Below are 20,106 nucleotides of genomic sequence, written 5' to 3'. Positions count from 1 at the left end.
CAACCACTAGATCAGGCTGCTTGGAGCCACATCCAGCCTGGCTTTGAATGCCTCCAGGGATGGGGCATCCACAACCCATGTCCTATCTCTTCTTAATATTCAAGATTTAGTAATGTATTCAAATTTCCTAACATAAGTACCAATAAGCCATGTGGTGTGTTGATCAATAAAATTAGAAATCCTAAGAAGTACCCAACTTGGTTTCTGGGGTGCATGTGAATTTTGAACTCTTTAATTGGGCAGTTAAAAAACAGTTGATCCTCTTCTGTGCCCTGGAGGATCCATGAGCATCCAAGATCTCTATGGGGCTATCTTGCACAGTTGGTGACATAGTGCCCTAAATAGTCATGTTCTGAACTGGTGTTCTAGATGCTTCGCAGACAGATTCCAGAAGCTAAGCTTTAAGAAAAGCATCAAATAATACCACTTATACCACTTAGAGCACAGACTGGAAGTGCCTAGCAGTAGGGTTTGTGATTTTTTTTTTTATTTTTTTTTTTTTTTGTGATTTCTATTCTTCAGCTCACTCTCTTATAACAAACCGAAGTCCTTATTGTAATCTCATGTCTCTGAGAATGGAGGCTTTAACAAAAACACTAAATGTAACCAGACTTGCCATAAAACAACAGGAGCTGGCAGTATAATGAGCAATTGCATTGCTTCAAGCAAGCAAAGCAGAGAACAGAACAGCAGTTACCTAAACTGGCCTATTAATCTTTAAAAGCGTTCCTGAATGCAGGTAGGAACATTCTCGTTAGTCTCAAAAAAGGGAGTCGTTTTTCTTGTTGGAAATCTTAACATTCAAGAGAGCTTTCAGAAGTCTTTTTATGGTGCATTTTAATGTCTTTGGACTCTCATACACACCCTTGAATTTAGGACTTGCTATCTCATATGCTTATTTCCTGCAAAGAATTCACCTTGTCTTCTAGCAGGGAAGTTGTATTCCTCAGCTCAGGCTGGAGAGGGAGAATGCAGAGCCAGCCAAAGATAAAGGGACTTATTAAAATTAACGGTACTGCTATTGCAACATTTCATTCTAAATCATGCCTTTATCCCCATGCTTTCTCTTTTTTTCACAACCACTGTGTGCAAAATAAAATTATTTGGATAATAACGAAAATGAATCCTGTTTTGGTTTGAGGCTAGATTCAATATGTGGAACAGAAGCAATTATATGGGATTTTGGCACTAATTGTGCCTGCTATTTGCGTGTATTTCCTAGGAACATTAGAAGTACCACCTCATGCAAGGATTGGTTTTGCACAGTTTCTCACATCAGGACATCCACAGTGTGAATGATGGAGAACTATGTAAAACCAAGCAGTTTTAGCACAGAGAAAGCCAAGCCAGACATTTCTATTTTAAGAGTAGAAATCCAGTCTCCGTTAACATTTCAAGAGTATTCTCAATAGATATGTACTTTCTTGTTGGAGCAGTGCGTTTGTAGAATGCTTAGAGACTGGAATGGTGTTCAGGCTGAATCCTTCTGCTTTAAGTATAAAAAATAATATATTGTAAAATAGCGTGGAAAGAGTTTTCTATAGCAGTTTGTCTTTGAGGGAAGGTATGTTAATGACAAATTTTAATTTCCTTTTATTTAAAACCATGCAGAATTCCCTAGGGATCTGAGCACTTCTGTTTGAAAACAACAGCAAAGATAAAAATAGGTTAAAATGGTGTTCCTGAGACGGAAGATTTATATTATAAACTGCTTTTTTCAAATGTACATAGCTTTATGAATCTTCTAGACAGAAAATTTTTATGATTTTTAATTGGATCCTGTTTATATGTTTTGTGTATGAAGACTTTTTTAAGTCTTCTTTCACATGTTCTTGGTATTGCCCTGAAATGTTTTCCCACGGTATATGTGCTGATGAATATACGTGTCACACCAATGCTGCTTTTGATTCTACACTATTAGAGTTGCATTCCAGTCTCCTCTTGATTCTTTGCTTCAGTCAGAAGTACGTTTGGCTTGACAGAAGAACACAGCAATCTGCTTTGAATTTACAGAAACCCTTATCTTAGTCTCAGTCTTCAAATATGAAAGCAGTGCTCATAGTTTGCCATCACTCCAAACCTTGTTTGTCTCTTACCTATGTCGGGATCATCAGAGGGAACAGGTGAGAGTAATTTTCAGACTAAGAACTTGGCTTAATCAGATCTCATGGACCCCATGGGAGAAAAACAGTCATCCATGGCTTCTTCATGCTGATACTGAACTGCTTATGACGAGTGATGAGTAAGGTGCATATGGATCCAATGATCTTGTCTCATGCTTTTTATTCATTGATCTTAGAGTGTATTTCAGTGATACTGTATTACCTCTCTGGGTTGTTTCTCAAACACAGGGACTGCCATGAAAGTGAGGCAGATCTAGGAAAAGAGATGAGCCATAAAACCAGGACTTTAACATGACTCTGAATATTGCCAGAATATCTGTAGAGGCGGACAAGTTGGAGAAAACAATCCCTTGAAGGGTTCTAATGGCCAAATCTAATGTTGCATAAAGAAGGCAGCAGTTTGTTTTTTGCTGTTGTCTTACCTTAGATTTTTTTAAAAGATACTCTTCTTTGAAAGTAAGTTTTGCAAATCTGATTTTAATATTGTTGGAAGGGAGAAAAAAACTTTCCGAATGTGTGATAAATTGTGTAATACAGAGCAATCATTTTTATTTTTTATCATTTGAGAAGATCACTAAAATAAAATCTGACTAAGCTCAAAGAATAAAGGATAGTAATGACAGTACTGCCTAACTTGAACACTTTTTTTTTTTTTTTTTTTTTTTTGAGGGGGGACCTCTAATCTCAGTTAGAGGAATGATTGGAACTTAATAATGATGACCTACTCTCCACAAAGAGTGACCGTACTTCTTAATGTCTCTTATCCATTCTTTGCCCATGATGCTGGGATTTCCTCATCTGTTTTATCTGAAGATCTTGACACTGGAAACTTTTAAGGGTAATGGGTTTATGTGCATCACACCATACCTCTAATTTGAAGTGTATTGGGTGATATGCACACTTGGTCCAGGATATCAGTTCATTTAGAGAGCTGAGTAATCCCAGTAGGGTCTATGCACTTGAATTGAAGGATATTCTTCTTGTGTCTTTTCACTTCATGATGAGGGTGATATACTGACTGTGTTATGCTTTCACTAGTAACAAACTAGAGAGACTGCCCTGAAGCAGCATGGTTCATCACTCTACCACATCATCAGTGTCAAGATTACTGAGTGGAGCTACCTCTTACCACTAGTTCATTGAGCAAGTAAAAGAACATCTGTGTAACACTGAAGCAAGAGTTTAAATTGAAAACAATTTTTTTGAGTCAATATTGAAAATCCCAAACAAGAAAATGTGAGAGCTAGTAATAGAAATCTTCCTATTTATCAAGGGACTTCTTCAGGGTTATCTGTCCAGATCTTCAAAACCAATCCATTCAGCACAGCAAGGGAAGATGGAGCATAACTGATCATCATAGAGCAAGCCATGACCAGAAACAGTGGTTTCAGGGGAAAAAAAAAAAAAGTAGTTAGAAAATTAATGTTATGTTGCTAGTGGGGCATCTTTAGAGAATAAGCATCAGCTATTAGCCAGAGATCTTCTACAATTTCAGCAGGTCTTGCGAACACTGGAAGGCATCACTTGCATCTCATGGAGATTAATGTCTCCTTGAAATGAATTACTATGGAACGTGTGTGTCCATTGTCCGTGCCAACATCATTGCATCTTAACTACAAACTTAACAGGGAGCAGCGATTTACAAGAAAATGTACTGGTTTTCTCCTTTTCTCCATTGCCTTTTATTAGCTATCGATCAGGTTTTGATGTAAATCTTTTCTCCATGTTCATAAAAGCAGGAACAGAGTCGCAAGTCAGCATTACTTTTTTGTCTTAGAAAATGGAATGGAGTTTTAGTGTATTTTCTTACTTTGGTGACTTTTATTAAATAATCTTAAATTCTCATTTTTAGTTTCTTGTAAGCACTGTACATAAAGTAAACACAAAATAAATATCCCTCTTATTACTTTTAATAATAAACAGCTTAAACTTCAGCAAGTGATGTTATATAAGCATGTTATAAGTGTTTGTTTCATGATGTTGGAAATATCCAAATAATTTTTGTCAGGATGGTATCTCTGATAAAAAGCAGATTTTATTTGCGATTGCAATGGCGGGAGTCCTGCCATCAGCAGGTTTACATTTGTTATTTACTTGTTAATTTATTTGTTATCTGGTGTCAGTCTTGTTGTCCTGTTGTTTCCAAGATGTCTCAGTGCTCTTCTTGTCATATTGATATGGTGATTTTCTCCAAAGTCTTTGTTAAACAAGAGCACCAGGAGGGAGGGGGGAGGCCTTCTGATGTCTCTTCAGGCGCTTCCTCAGGTATGCCATGACTTGTTCTCTGGTTCGATCTCGTGCAGGATATTCTTGCAATGACAAAATATATACACCTATATACAGAGTGTGCATTCCTGGGAAGGTTCATCTAGAGGATATGTAAACTGTCAGAGATCTTCCCCAAGTTAAATAGAAGGTCTATGACAGTGGAGATCGTGAAATAAAAAAATATTATCCAATTCTAACGCAGAAACAACATTTGATTCCTACAGCGATTGCCTCTGACATTGGAAAGCAGCACATTATCCACTGAAAAAAATTCAAGAACTTGCTTGTACTTTCTTAAGAATTCTTAACTTTTATTGAACATATGATTGAGAATAATCCACTTGAGCAGCAGCTCTTCCACCATCCAGAGCTTCCAAATACTGAATTCACAGATACTAAAAGACTCTTAGAAATATGCTGGTATTTAAAACCTTTACAATCAAGTGTTGAGTCTTTCAAATTTATATGCTTCTGTGGAGGAGAATAAAGACATAAGCTACATTTTCAAAGTCTGGCACACTCAACTCACTTTACAGATTAAATATCTCCAAAAAATGAGTTAGGAGAGTGATTTTTATTTTCCTTTTTTAGGCTTTCATTTATTGATTGGCAGGTTAGCATTTATCATCTCAAAAAGCTTACGGCTGCCATTTTGTGAAGTGATTTGTTAGAGGTCAAACTCATGCACTGAATGGTTTTGTTTGCATTTCTGGAACTGGTCTTTGCTGGACCTTCATTATCCTTTCACTTGTTTTGGAAACTTGGGTCATAATGCACAGAGTGAAAACTAATTATGAAATGCTCTTCTTATGGCTTTTTTCCATAATTTCTGAATAGTGATAATAACAGCAGCTGCAAGTGCTGTGATGACATCTCTTTTTAATCACATAAAATAACTTTTGTTTTAGTAGTGCTGTTTCCTTCCCTCACTGAAGCACCAGCAGCTTTGAAATATAAAAGAGTCTGCAGATGTGCCTCATGTTCACTGTTTTCTTAGTAAATGAGCTCATACAATGGTCAGCAAATTCAGGGAGATATTTCTAAATATGATCATAAATTTAAGCAATTAAAAAAAAAAATTCTCAGGAACCAAACATAGCAGCATTTCAGAAGCAAAAGATTTTACTTAAAATTGCCAAAGACAACTGTATGCCAAAGTACTTTTAAAGGTGTTGGCAAGGGGGCAGAGCTGTTTCCCTTTTTAAGTCTGCTGTTTTTCTTCTCCATTGACTGTGAACTAAGCACAAGGCCATAGCTAATAAAGCGTAAAGACCAAAACAAAACACAAAGAAATAATGGAAGGAAACAACAACAACAACAAAAAAAATACAAAACAAACACCAGACACACAGACTTCACAATTTATTCTCAGTTACCATAAAGAAATGTTGACTTGCAGCATTTGATACAGGCTAACCCACACTGACAGTCCACTTCTACACTCAACAAAGAGTTACCAAAATAGATGAGTACGTGCATGCTGCTTGATAAATGGTATTTTCTACACTTGACAATTGCTAAAAGCGCTTGTTAATACTGTGCAATCTCTGGCATTGTTGTACAGAGAAAGCCTCTGCTATTTTCTATGACTGTATTTGTAATTACATTTTCATTACACTGAATTATCTGTCAACTTCAGATTTTGTAAATCATTTTCGTAGTGCAGCTGAAAATGTTCTAAACTGGTATCAAGGAGCAGCACGCAATGTCAAAAGACAAATGCTTCATCAGCTGTCAATGGTTGATCCTACAAATCTTTATTTTAAGGGTAAAGAAGTTGTGGAGAGTGAAAACATCTGCTGACTTGTTACTGCTAACTATCAGCTACAGAGATTGGCAAGATGTAATTCACTGGTTACTTTTCAAATGTGGCCAGAATAAAGTTAGTTAACAGAGGTAGAACTAAGAATTTATACCAAATATACATTTTGTCAATGTGAAACTGTCACAGATAAACTTACAGGACAGATTTTCAGAGTGAGGTACAAGTGAATCGGCATTGGTGCACATGCTGTGTTGACAAATTGGCACATATGAGAATAAGGAGATCTGTGGGCCTATAGCAAACAATGTTGTACGCATTATTACAGCTACCTCAAAATTGAGTGATATGGGGAAATGGGGAAAACCTAAATCTGAATTATCTAAAGTAGTAGTATGACTTATTTCACGTTAATTGCAAATATGAAAGTTGGTTTTGGTATTAAAATGGGTTCCAGTTAACTTCAAGCAGGGACCTGCCATCCTCTATCTTGCCTTCACAGGATACAATGGTATCATCTCCTAATATCCTGTATTGAGATGGTTTCATTTGCTCCCAGGCCAAGTCTTCAGCCAATAAGCACTCCTGAGCCCTCTCTTTTGAAGGCAAACTCCAAAGAGGTGCTTTCAAATGTAAAATTGTCCACAAAGCACTGTTGATTACCTCATGTTGATTTGAGATGCTCCTTGCCAGTCTCAGACACCTTGACTGTGGAAGAGCTTATTATTTGAATCTTTGGTAGCTGGAACAATCTCCTTTGCCCAATTTAAGATAATACCTGATTTTTCTGTAGTTATTAATTTAAGTAAATGTGTGGGAAGTTTATTTTAGATCACTTCTAGAACCATGGAGTAGGACTTCCTCTGCTTCCTGTTCAAAGAATTAATTCTTGATACACGTTTTAATTAAATGGCAATAAAATTGCTTTTTTAGCAGTGAAGTCTATGGAGACATAGAATATGCACTGCATTTTGTACTTGGTATGATGGTTCTTCTACTGGACAGGAGCTCCAATGCACAGTTACCAAATAAATGATAAACATTTGCAATTTCCTTTCTCCCTCCTAATGATCTACTTTCATGTTAAAATTATGTAGGTGAAGGGGAAGTAAGTTACGTTGTTTTCCTTTTAATAATTGAAACCATTTTTTTATTTCAATTTCTTCATCTTAAATAATAGTGAATTAGAGGATTTCATGCTTTTTCCCTCTCTGTCTCCTAGGAAACTGATCTCATGACCTTTAATATCTCAATGCACCGTTCTTGGTGGCGAGAGCACGGGCCTGGCTGCATACGAAGAGTGGTGCGTCCTTCTTCTCCTGGCATCCTAGATGATTACTCCTATGTCTCTGTGACAGGCTGCATAATCGATTTCCAGTACCTAGAGGTCATTCACAGCGCTATCCAAATACTCCTCTCTGTAAGTCCCTATTTCCTTTTGTACTCAGATTCCAGCGAGATCTTTTTGCATTCAGAGTTCAGTTCTCGAGTGCTTCTTTCTTGATAGGGTAATGTAGCAGTTGATGAATAGCAGCACAGATTTGGAACTGTGTTATATTTTGAATTACAGAATGATAGTCACATTATTAAACCACTATTCTTTTTGCTTTTATCTTCCAAGGCTCTGTATAGGTGACAAATTGGGATAGTTCCTTTTTTGATCTTCGCTGGGAGAGGTGAAAACTGTCTGAAGTTCTCAGCTCTCATTCATTCAGGCGTGCAGAAAAGGAGAGCAGACTTGTCCAAAATTAGTTTGCCTAAACCTTTCCGAAGTTCACAATTGCTGATATTATTTATTCTGTCCTGAATGTAAATATATTTTACTTGATAACAGCTTAGCTTCTCCCAAAGTGAGATATAAATGTGACACTTGAAAAAGGCCAGAGAAATGTTAGGAATGAGAGTACTCATATTTAGCCATGTTACCTGTTCTTTCCTGAGTCTCTGGGTTATCACAGTACTCTGCTTTTGTGATCCACTTCTTGTAGTGGCAATGCCAGTCAAATTGCAAGTAATAGAAGTCATTAGAGAAGGTCTGCTGTCTGTCACACAGCTGTTGAGCTCTGCCACAAATTGCTAGGTATCTGAGGACTGTGGGCAATGCCGAGAAGTAATGGGTCTGGATGAGTTACTTTGAGAGCAGAAGACCAGTCTTAGCCACAGCCTTTCCTCAAATTCCTGGTTTTGCTTAAGCTCAAAAGCTTGGCTGGCACAAACTTTGTGTGAACTCCTGGAAGTGGTATCTGTTTCATCCTCTACGTAGTTAGAAGTGGTACAAAGGAAATGGTCCATCAGAAGTGACTGCATGTAGGTCTGATACACCTCAGATATCTGTACCTATTCTGAGAAACAAATGCTTGTGGTTTGTGCTCCTAACCATGACCACCAGTTCTTGCTGAATAGCATGGAAAAGGTTATGGTTTCCCGTCCAGGCCTGCTGGTGAGACATGCTCCATTAAATGATCAGCAAGAAAGGTCAGATATTCCTAGTATTCCTAGTCTATTCAGTACTTCAAGCTGTTGTGCTAGCTGACTGCAAATACTGCCACTAGCAAAGTAAGAGAGATTGGCAGATTTCATTTATTAGTTTGAAATTTGGTTTGAAATTAGTTTGAATTTTTTTTCTCAGCAAGTTTGCTGACGACACCAAGCTGTTGATACGGTAGAAGAAAGGAATGCCATTCAGAGGGACCTCGAGAGACTAGAAAGGTGGGCCTGGGTGAACCTGATGAGGTTCAACACAGCAAAGTACAGAGTTTTGCACTTGGGCCGGAGAAATCCCAGGCATCCATAGACTGGAAGGAGCGGCCCTTGAGAGCAGCCCTGTGGAGAAGGACCTGGGGGTCTTGATAGATGAAAAACTTATCATGAGCCAGCAGTGTGCCCTTGCGGCTCGGAAGGCAAATGGTATCCTGGGCTACATCAGTAGAGGGGTGGCCAGCAGGGACAGGGAGGTGATTGTCCCCCCTACTCTGCTCTTGTGAGGCCACATCTGGAGTACTGTGTCCAGGTCTGGAGCCCCCAGTACAAAAAAGACAGGGAGCTGTTGGAGAGGGTCCAGAGGAGAGGCACAAAGATGATCAGGGGACTGGAGCACCTCCCCTACAAAGACAGGCTGAAGGAATGGGGCTTCTTCAGCCTGGAGAAAAGGCTGCTGCAGGGTGACCTCATTGCAGCCTTTCAATACCTAAAGGGAACCTACAAACAGGAGGGGAGTCAACTCTTTGAAAGGGTTGATAACTGCAGGATAAGGGGAAATGGTTTTAAGTTGAGGGAGGGGAGATTTAGGTTGGATGTCAGGGGGAAATTCTTTACAGAGAGAGTGGTGAGGTGCTGGAACAGGCTGCCCAGAGAGGTTGTGGATGCCCTGTCCCTGGAGGTGTTCAAGGCCAGGTTGGATGGGGCCCTGGGCAGCCTGGTCTAGTATTAAATGGGGAGGTTGTTGGCCCTGCATGTGGCAGGAGGGTTGGAGATTCGTGATCCTTGGGGTCCCTCCCAACCCTGGCCATTCTGTGATTCTGTGATTTTTCTCAGATTTTATTTTTCAATGTAATGACATATTTTGAATGGAATGAATCATTCATTCATTTAAATGAAGTGATGGGACAACTCACATGTCTGAGTGCTGTCATAGATGGTTACAGGTTCTTCAGTAGAGAGAGACAGAGAAGTAGAGGTGTTGAGCTAGCCCTGTCTGGTAAGGGATGCTTTGGCTGCACGGATCTGGGTAATAGTGATAAAAGCTTTGAGTCAGGGGAAAAGCAAGCAGGTGGATATTATTATGGGATTCTGCTGTTGTTCATCCTAATCAGGGTGAACCAGCAAATGAAACGTTCTAAGCAACCAGAAGTCTTATGGTCACTAGCCATTGTCTCATTGGCACCTTCAGCTTTCCTGAAGTCTGCTGGAAATACATTACGGCAAAGAGTAAACTGTGTTGGAGATTCCTGTGGTGTGTGGAAGATAGCTTCCTCAGACAGATGGTGAGACAACCCACTAGGGAAGATGCCCCACTTGTCCTATTTTCTGCAAACAGAGAAGCTCTTATGGGTGATGTGATAGCTGGAGGCTGTCTTGGCAGAGCAATCATTAAATGATAGGTTGTTTTTGTTTTGTTTTGTTTTAATGTTAACTGAAGAAAGGATGGCAGTTAGCAGAACTGCTACCTTGGATTTCCAGGGGGCAGGCTTCAGCCTATTTAGAGAGCAGGATCATAGAATCCTTTGAGAGGTGATTCTGAAAGGCAACAGAGTCCAGGCAGGCTGGACATTCAAGATTGAAATCTTATGGGCACCATGCTCAAAAAATTGAGCCATCATGAAATGCTAATGCAGAAAAATACAAAAAAAGATGTAATAATTTCTGCAGCATTACACAAAGCATAAGATGTCAATTTCTTGTGTGGTGAATTATTGCCTGGAACAATCATAAACAAATTCTGTACATAATACATAGCAATTTCAAAATGAGACAGGGACTTGTAAGACTTGACTGGGAATTAAAGTTGCCAGGTTCAGATATTGCTTTTGACTGATATACGCAATGTTAAAATATGCAAAGTAGGGTTTTCCTCCAGTCTTATTATCTTGCTTATCCCATCTGCGAGACACTGTGATTAGCATAGGAGTCTGTACTTCAATTTCCATTCTGAGTTGTAATTTAGCCTTATTTAATTTATTGTCACACAGGACAGAAGTCACCACCTAGATTATCAGGCTTACTTCATTTTCCTCTCATTTTCTGTGACCCAAGAAGGTTCCCATTCATTTCAGATGCATAACTGTTTTCTAATTAGGATAATAATTTCAGTTGTTAGTTAAAATGTCCTTTTACAGTATTGAAGAGTTGCTAGAAGGCTGCTATGTAGCCCTTCTTATTTTTCTTCTCATTGTGTCTAGTCCCAAAAGTAGAACATTCCTTTTTGAACCTTACAGCCCACTTAATTTTCATAACATTTTTATTTTGCAGAAGTAGCGGAACAAACCATTTTATAATGTAACAAAAAATTTATTGGCATAACAAATCATTTTATCATGCTAACCCCTGTCCAAATGACTGGAAAGGTATGCAATTCCATTTGATAGGGAGTCAGAGCCTCAGTAACAAGAAATCCCTCTAGGAGCAAATATTGGATACCTGTCCAGGTATTTAATTCACTGCAGTTCTCCATTTCTGAAGAGTGACTTTGTATTGAAATCTTTCTTTTCTTTTTAAACTGGTATAAAACATTTTTATATGCACAGAGTTCTCCAGCTGTAACTACATTAGACCCTCCTTTGAAGAATATATTACATAATCATTCATTTAATTCTAACACTCTAAGGCTCCTTCTGTATTTGCTCTATAGTTGTTTCCAAAGAAAATATATTTTACCAGTGAAACAGTAGTTTTGTATCTCATTCTTTATTGTACATGACTATTGAAATGAATTGAGTATTGAAGGTTTAAGTACTTCTTTAGATTGGGGAAAAATCAAGGGAAATATGGGAGAGTGAGATGCAATTAAAAATAAATATATTTAAATTGTGTGTTTAAAATTTACATTTATTTTATGCGTAGTATATCGCTTTGTTATTAATATCTGTGCAGTAGCTTTAAATTTAAAATACAAGTTTCTTTACTGAAACCTGAAGTTTTTGAGAATAAATGTATATTCCAGTCAAAATCAAGGCATTTTAGTGGTTTTGAGAAGGGTCTTTACAGGGAGTTTTGTAGTAGATGCTGAAGCTTATATCACAGTAAGTTTGTTCACAGCTGCACTGCACCAAGCCAAGGTTCATGGGCGTAGTTCTGGAATTAGCAGCAGTATAATTTCATCAGTTCTGAGAATGCAAAACGAATTAATGTTAGCAGAGTGAAAAGCTAACACTAGAGTGCTTCAAGGGACACAAGTTGTAACCTTCTCATGTCACTGCACTGCACAAGGTGAGCCTAACTTTCCACTGAGGTCTAATGACAGTACTCTTCGCTGTGTGGTAGAGCTATACCTAAAATCTAGAACATTGAAGGGAAAAAAAGATATAAGAGGAAAAAAAAGAAAAAAAAAAAAAGGAAAAAAAAACAACACCAAAACACTAAAAACTCAAAGCATTCAATATGTTCGGTATGTTACTGATGACCAAAACCAGGACATTTTGAAGAAAAGCACTGCTTTACTTAGCAGAGGTACATCTGGTGATCTTAGAATCATAGAATCATAGAATCACTAAGGTTGGAAAAGACCTAAAAGATCACCCAGTCCAACCGTTCACCTATTCCCAATAGCTCCTACTAAACCATCTCCCTCAACGCAACATCCAGTCTTTCCTTGAACACCCCCAGGGTCGGTGATTCCACCACCTCCCTGGGCAGTCCATTCCAGTGCCTGACCACCCTTTCTGAAAAGTAATACTTCCTCATGTCCAGCCTGAATTTCCCCTGGCGTAGCTTGAAACCATTCCCCCTGGTCCTATCACTAATGACACGAGAGAAGAGGCCGACCCCCAGCTCACTACAACCTCCCTTCAGGAAGTTATAGAGAGCAATAAGGTCTCCCCTGAGCCTCCTCTTCTCCAGGCTGAACATTCCCAGCTCCTTCAGCCTCTCCTCATATGGCCTGTGCTCCAGACCCCTCACCAGCTTCGTTGCCCTTCTTTGAACACGCTCCAGGGCCTCAATATCTTTCTTGCAGTGAGGGGCCCAAAACTGGACACAGTACTCGAGGTGCGGCCTCACCAGTGCTGAATATAGGGGAACAATCACCTCTCTGCTCCTGCTTGCAACACTGTTTCTGATGCAAGCCAGGATGCCATTGGCCTTCTTGGCCACCTGGGCACACTGTCGGCTCATGTTCAGCCGAGCATCAATCAATACCCCCAGGTCCATTTCCTCTACGCAGTCCTCCAGCCACACCGCCCCAAGCCTGTAGCGTCGCCTGGGGTTGTTGTGGCCGAAGTGCAGGACCCGGCATTTGGCCTTGTTGAAACTCATCCCATTGGCTCCAGCCCAGCTCTCCAGCCTGTCCAGATCCCTCTGTAGGGCGTCGCTACCCCCAGGCAGATCCACGCTTCCAGCCAATTTGGTGTCATCTGCGAATTTACTGAGGGTGCACTCGATGCCCTCATCGAGGTCATCTATAAAGATATTGAAGAGGACAGGCCCCAGCACCGACCCCTGCGGAACACCACTCACGACCGGTCGCCAGCTGGATTTGACTCCATTCACCACCACTCTCTGCGCCCGGCCCTCCAGCCAGCTCCTTACCCAGCCAAGAGTGTACCCATCCAAGCCTCTGACTGCCAGCTTCTGCAGGAGAATGCTGTGGGAGACAGTGTCAAAGGCTTTGCTGAAGTCTAGGTAGACCACATCAACAGCCTTTCCTTCATCCACCAGATGGGTCACTAGATCATAGAAGGAGATCAGGTTGGTCAAACAGGACCTGCCCTTCATGAACCCATGCTGGCTAGGCCTGATCCCCCGGTCACCCTGCACATGCCGCATGATCTCCCTCAAGACGATCTGCTCCATAACCTTCCCTGGCACCGAGGTCAGGCTGACAGGCCTGTAGTTCCCCGGATCCTCCTTAGGACCTTTCTTATAAATGGGAGTCACATTGGCAAGCCTCCAGTCATCTGGGACCTCACCAGTCAACAAGGAGCGCTGACAGATGATGGAAAGCGGCTCGGCTATCACCTCCGCCAGTTCCCTCAGCACTCTCGGGTGGATCTCATCTGGCCCCATCGACTTGTGACAGTCCAGCTGGAGCAGTAGGTCTCTGACTGTTTCTTTCAGAATCGCAGGGGGGTTAGTGTGCTCCCCGGCCGAGATTACCAGGTCAGAGAGAGGGGTATCCTGAGGATAACTGGTCTGACTTTTAAAGACAGACGTAAAGAAGGCATTCAGAACCTCCGCCTTTTCCTTATCCTCAGTGGTCACATTCCCAGCCTCATCCAGCAAAGAGTGGATATTCTCCTTTGTCCTCCTCTTACTGTTAATGTATTTATAAAAGAGTTTCTTATTCCTTTTCACACCAGCAGCTAGGTTAAATTCAAGCTGGGCTTTTGCCTTTCTGATTTCACCTCTACACATCCTAACAACTTCCCTGTATTCATTTTGAGTGGCCTGTCCCTCTTTCCACAGGCGGTAGATTCTCTTTTTCTCCCGGAGCCTCAGGAATAGCTCCCTATTCATCCACGCCGGTCTTCTTCCCCGCCGGCTCATTTTGCAGCTCAGGGGGACTGCCTGCTCCTGCGCCCTTAAGACTTCCTTTTTGAAGAGCAACCAGCTCTCTTGGACCCCTTTGCTTGCTAGGACTGAATGCCAGGGGACTCCCCCTATTAGTCCCCTGAACAATTCAAAGTCCGCCCTCCTGAAGTCCAAGGTAGCAGTATTACTATTCCCCCTCCAGGCTCCACCGTGAATCACGAAGTCTATCATTTCATGATCACTCTGTCCAAGACAGCCTCCAACCTCCACATCTCCCACCAAACCTTCCCTGTTTGTGAACAGCAGGTCTAGTGGGGCAGTTCCTCTCGTGGGCTCTCCGACCAGCTGTATCAGGAAGTTGTCCTCTACGCATTCCAGAAACCTCCTAGACTGCTTCCTTTGTGCTGTGCTGTACTCCCAGCATACGTCAGGGAAGTTAAAGTCCCCCATGAGGACTTTATCAAGTCAACCAGTCAAATATGTGATTTAGTGAGATAAAGATAAATGAAACTTATCCATAGTGGTGCTGAAAGCAGCAAGTATACTGGCCTAAGTTAAAGTCAAGCAGTAATCAACAGGGGATAACTTAATTGCTAGAAGTACAACCACCATACAACCAGAAAAATTACTTCCTTTCTGCAGAATTACTGTATGTAATGAAGTTATAATATCACAACTATTAGAACAGTCAAACCTACTCAAAAGTAGTAAAATTGGGATTTGCATTCTGTGACCACTGGATAAGTGAGCAGTCTGTCCATCTTACCTACACACATCACTGAAGCATGCCTAGGAAAATGGGTGTTGAGGCCAACTGTCTCAGGGCAACTCATGTCTACGCTGTTGGTCTCAGTCTCCAAAATACACTAGTACCTTCAAGCCACTCAGCAGGAATAATACTGGGATTGTTTTTCCAACCAAAACTGTGCTGGGAACAGTTTGGGAGAATACTGTCTGCTGTCTGGAACATGCTGAACTCAAGCCATGTGGCAGCATGGGTGACTGCATGCCAGTGCCAGGAACACTCTCAGGCGTACAGGAATTTCCTTCTATTGATGCAGTCGTGGTGGGCAAATCTCCAGCTGCAATTCATTCCTCAGGGCGGACCTAGGAAGGATCTGGCAAGTAGTTAAAAGGCTCTGTTTAGTTAAAGGAGTATATAAATCTTTGGTTAGCACCAATATTTTACTTTTTTTAATCTCAGGCACAGAAGCTAGTGATCAACCTTTTTGACATGATTGAGTAGGATGACATGACATCCAGCAATTACAGAGATGTTTTATGACAACACACAGTGTCAGACAGTCAATACTGGGCTGATCTCATTAATTGAAATCCTTACTAATATCCGTATTGGTGAATAGCTAAAACCAGTGGTTTTCAATTCAGAAGCATTGTATTCTGTTAAGTGCTTCCACCAGCCTCATATGGCACTGTGTGAGAGACACCTCCAGCCCTGTGTTAAGCTATATGTGTCTGTCTTGTGTCAGTAGTTCTGCTGGCCTCTCTCCAAATGGAGAATTGAGCATGGAGCTGGGGCTTTGTGTGGATAAGGATTGCATTTCTGTGCTGTTTATGGATGTTTTGCCTCTTAGCATGTTTCATCTGATGTATACTTTTTCAGCTAGAAAAAAAAGCTGAAAATACTTTGAGCTTTGGGTGTGAAGTGAAAGATTGAGAGAGATGTTTAATTTATTCTAGGAATTGATTTCATTTATACTTGGCCTCATTATGGCCCCCAAGAAAGGTCTGGTTTTTGCATAAATAGTGGATTGAAGATGGTATCAAAAGCAGTTGTTTTAGTCTAAAATCTTTACTGTAGAGCTCATTGGGGCTAAAACTATTAAAGAGCCTGAAGTAGGTGTTTACTTGGGTTGATGCATACAATCAGTCTGGTACAGGAACACATCTAGTGTGTGTACAGCAATGTGGCAGTGTGGAGGCAGCTTGCACTCCTCTACAGTAGTTGGAGGTGGAGGACTTCATGTCTGGATATACCTAATGGTTATTTTGCTTGCAAGAGATAATAAAACCACATTTAACTGGACACTGTCTCCCAGGATTTAGATTAGGCAATAAGACTATGTCCTGAAAATAGCTCTCCCCAGTGCACTTTTCAATTCTTGAACTTACCCATATTGTGCTTTCTCTAGGCAATGGACTCGTAAAGCAGCTTTCAATACAGTGTCTGAATGTTTGGTAACGTGTTCAGTGCTGGTAGAATTGCAACCTCTGTGTGTTACATCATAACATACACTCTGTATGTTAATGAGATTTATGTACTTGCTATCGTTAAAAATAGTATGAAACATTCATACTTACTGATGAAATTTGATGCCTCGCACTTCTAAAAATCTAATCTTTCTTAGATTTGTCATCCTTACATTTTCAGATTATCTTGTTTTAATTAACCAGATAGGGTCATTTGAAATATACTGAATTTTTATTATTATTATGATTGTTCTTAATAATGCTGTCATCCCTGCCATAAAATCAGTTTGTTCTTCTTATTTTTTGAGGGATTAATTTCTCTTATTTTTGTCATAATTATGTTGTCCTAAATGTATATGACCAGAACATGCAATGTCACTTCTGCAGAGAAATGAAAAGCAATTGTCACCAGCCATTGTTTCATAGCTTCCCCATGGGATTGCCTTGCTTTGGGAATTATTTATACCCTCCCACCTCCAAAGAATCTGCCAAATGCTGATTTTGTAATACTGCTATGAATTATGACATTTGTTAAATTTAAATGCTTTTTTCATCAGAGAAAAATGCAATTTAATTAACAACCTTATTTAGCACAGTAGACATTAAAATGGAGTTTATGATTCTTGTGTAAATAATTAATCAAGTGAAACATTGTGAGTATTGAACTATAGAGAGGGTAAGTGTAGAAGCATTGCCAGAGTTACTTAATGATGTTCAGATCATTGACCAAGCTTTTACTACTGAGCCATGAGTCTCAATCCTTTTTAGATTAATTTGGATGGCTCTTCCTGTATCTCCCGTGTTAAGAACTGCCTTCTCCATGCTGCTGTAAAAGCTCCAGGAGTTGCTCTGAAAGAGGTTGTAAAGGAGTTTTTGCTCCTCCTTTCTGGCAGTCAGAGCTACAGCTTGCTTCTTATTCATTTAGATATAACAAAAGGGCTAATTATATCGATATGTGATGGGGTGCCTCCAAGGTACTGCAGCAGTCTGCTTTTGCCCATTAGTTATGGCCGTGTTATTTTTATAATTGGACAGAAAAGGATGCTAGGGAGCACATCGTGTACGCTGTTCTCCAAAGAAAAGCCCTGGAGGGGCTGAGACCAGTGCTCAGCCAGGTTCCTTACTCTCTTTCCATTTCCCCGAGTGACGTGTGATTGATTAAGAAAGCCAGTCAACATCAGCATGTGATAGAAAAACATGAGGCAATTTACTGTTAAGGGCTACAGGAACAGTGCATGAGTAAAATATAGTAGTCCTAAAGGTATTACATCTCTCCTTGAATGTTTGCTTGTAACTTTCAAATTGCAAATAGTTTGCAAACAAAGAATTGTGCAAGTGGCATAGAAAATTAACTTTGCTCTGTCTGCAGAGCTCAACTTCAATGTTTTTCCAAAAGGGGTGTCATGGTTTCATGGTTTTTCATCACTATTCCAGGGGTGACAGGAGGTATGAAAGAAATGCCTAATAATAATAGCCAGGAAGATCTGTCTTCTCCAAGATTCATTTGTAATTTAGAGTGATAACCGGATTATTAAAAGTCAGAAGAACTTACTCAGCCTGGGCAGTTTTACAGGAGCTTTACAGGAGCTTACAGGAGCTCCTTTGTACAGGAGGAACAGACTGCAGAGAAGATAGCTTATACCAACCTGTGGCTTTGTAGTAGCTGTCTCATACATTTATTGCAATCTCTGCCTTGTGCAAATTCTCCAGTGTTTGTAGGATTAGATCAGGGCTGCATAGAGCCCACTTGTCCTTTGCCAATATCAATCCATCAGTGTTGAAAGATATACCTTCAAGAGAAATGAAGTTAGTGAGTGACTGTATCTGCACCAGTGTTCTAAAAATTACTTGTCCTTTACTGTTAGTTTTAGTTAGACCCATTGTGCTTCGCAGTGAATAGGTTGGAAAATACGCAAGTATGTGTGCCTAATTACCAGTCTGAATAAATAAAGTAACTGCCTGAGACAAAAGCAAGAAAAGTATATGGCTTTTTGCCATCTGAGCTTTCCTTCCATGGGAAAGGAAAGCTCGTTTAAAAGGAACTGGAATCACTGATAATATACCTATTTACATGTCCACTTATTCATTAACTGTTATGATGCAGGTTTGCGAAAGGATTAGACAACACTCGAAGTGCAGCTTGTTAAAGGTGAGGGGATAGCGGGCAGCAGTTTAAGCCCTGGCAATATGGCAATGTCTTCGCCTTGTCAGCTAATCAATATGAGAACTAAATTGTTCTAGACATATTGCAGGACTTGATATAGATCTGTTTTCTGTTGACATGAAAATTACTAGGGCATTTTTCCAGCATCCTATATGAAAAAATCAATGAAATTGTGAAAATATTATGAAATGTTTTCATTTACAAGAAAAAATATTTTAAGTAAAAATGAAAGCCCACTTAATTTTAAGTTTTAGAATTTCATGAATGTTTCTATGTAAGTAGCACAGAAACATGAGAGGTAAATAGAAGATTTGGAAAATAATTTACCTTCAACTTTTGCTTGAAATTACCTTTCTATGATACAAGCACTATAATAAACGATACGTCTGCATCTTAGTCATGATAATTCTGTCAGATATTTTCATTCAGATCTATCTCCAGGGTTTTTCAAGTTAACCTGAACTGACACTGAACTGGGAGTTGCAGTGGCCCTGCACACAGTAAGCCCAGTGGCTGCTGGTTCCAATACAACACGTTATCCCAGCAGACAGACAGAGGTAGCGGAAGTGGTAAAGACATCAATCAGAATACTGAAACCATGGTATTCTGGGGAGGTGAAAATTATAAGAGAAAGAACTGTCTGTGCTGGAAAAAAGATTAGCAATTTTGTTATTTTTTAGGGAATGAGGAAATTCAACATTCCTCAGGTAAAAATCAAGCAATATTTTCTTTGGACTTTAGGAACACTCCATTGACCATATGCTCTGTTAGCTGTTTGGTGTGCTACTGAGATACCAAAGATCCTGGAAATTCCTGCTTAAGCAATAGCACAGCACTCCAAAGATGTTCCCCTTCATGCCTCTCCAGATACCGCCAAACTTTCAGGAACCTCTGTGGCAACCAGTAGATGGTGGCTTCTTTGGAAGATGCAATTATATTAGCACCTTTCTGTTGAGCTTAAATACAAACAGCCCTGCTGTGTCCCCAGCTGCATGCTGTTATCACATCCACTCCATTTGCAAAGCTGATACGCCACTCAAGGAAATGAGCTCCTTTTCTAGGTGAAGTGCTCATGTGGCTGAATAGGTTTTGCTTTTTCTAATTGATTTTTAGATGCAAACACATTTTTAAATAATGAGAAGGTATTTTGCCAAGATGGGCTGATTTCTTAGCCTGAGTGTGCATGTCTACTGTAAAGAAGGCAGGCATACCAGCAGCAAGCCTCACACTGCAGTCTTGCTGATCCTAACAACAATAGATTTGTGCTTGCTAGTAGTCATCAGAATATTTCCTTCTGCTTACAACGTTGCTAACCATGTGAGTGGTCTTTCTTATATTGGGGAAAATATTCACTGATTAAAAATCATATCTGTGTGAGCTGTTCACCGATGGGA

At 40.2% G+C, this 20,106-nt stretch overlaps 1 protein-coding gene across 1 annotated transcript in view; it reads left to right on the top strand.

Annotated features, from left to right (window-relative positions):
• Positions 1-20,106, top strand: part of NKAIN3 (sodium/potassium transporting ATPase interacting 3) — a gene marked incomplete at both ends in the record, with an annotated part of 314,341 nt that overhangs the window by 247,824 nt on the left and 46,411 nt on the right. Inside the window, one exon of the mRNA XM_079533027.1 lies at positions 7,376-7,573. Coding sequence (XP_079389153.1) covers positions 7,376-7,573 — 198 coding nt within the window. The remainder of the gene's footprint in view (positions 1-7,375; positions 7,574-20,106) is intronic.

The sequence above is a fragment of the Tetrao urogallus genome (genome assembly GCF_951394365.1).
Source record: "Tetrao urogallus genome assembly, chromosome: 3".
NCBI classification, from domain to species: domain Eukaryota; kingdom Metazoa; phylum Chordata; class Aves; order Galliformes; family Phasianidae; genus Tetrao; species Tetrao urogallus.
Note: the sequence above shows the minus strand (reverse complement) of the source record. Positions and strands in the feature narration are given on the sequence as shown.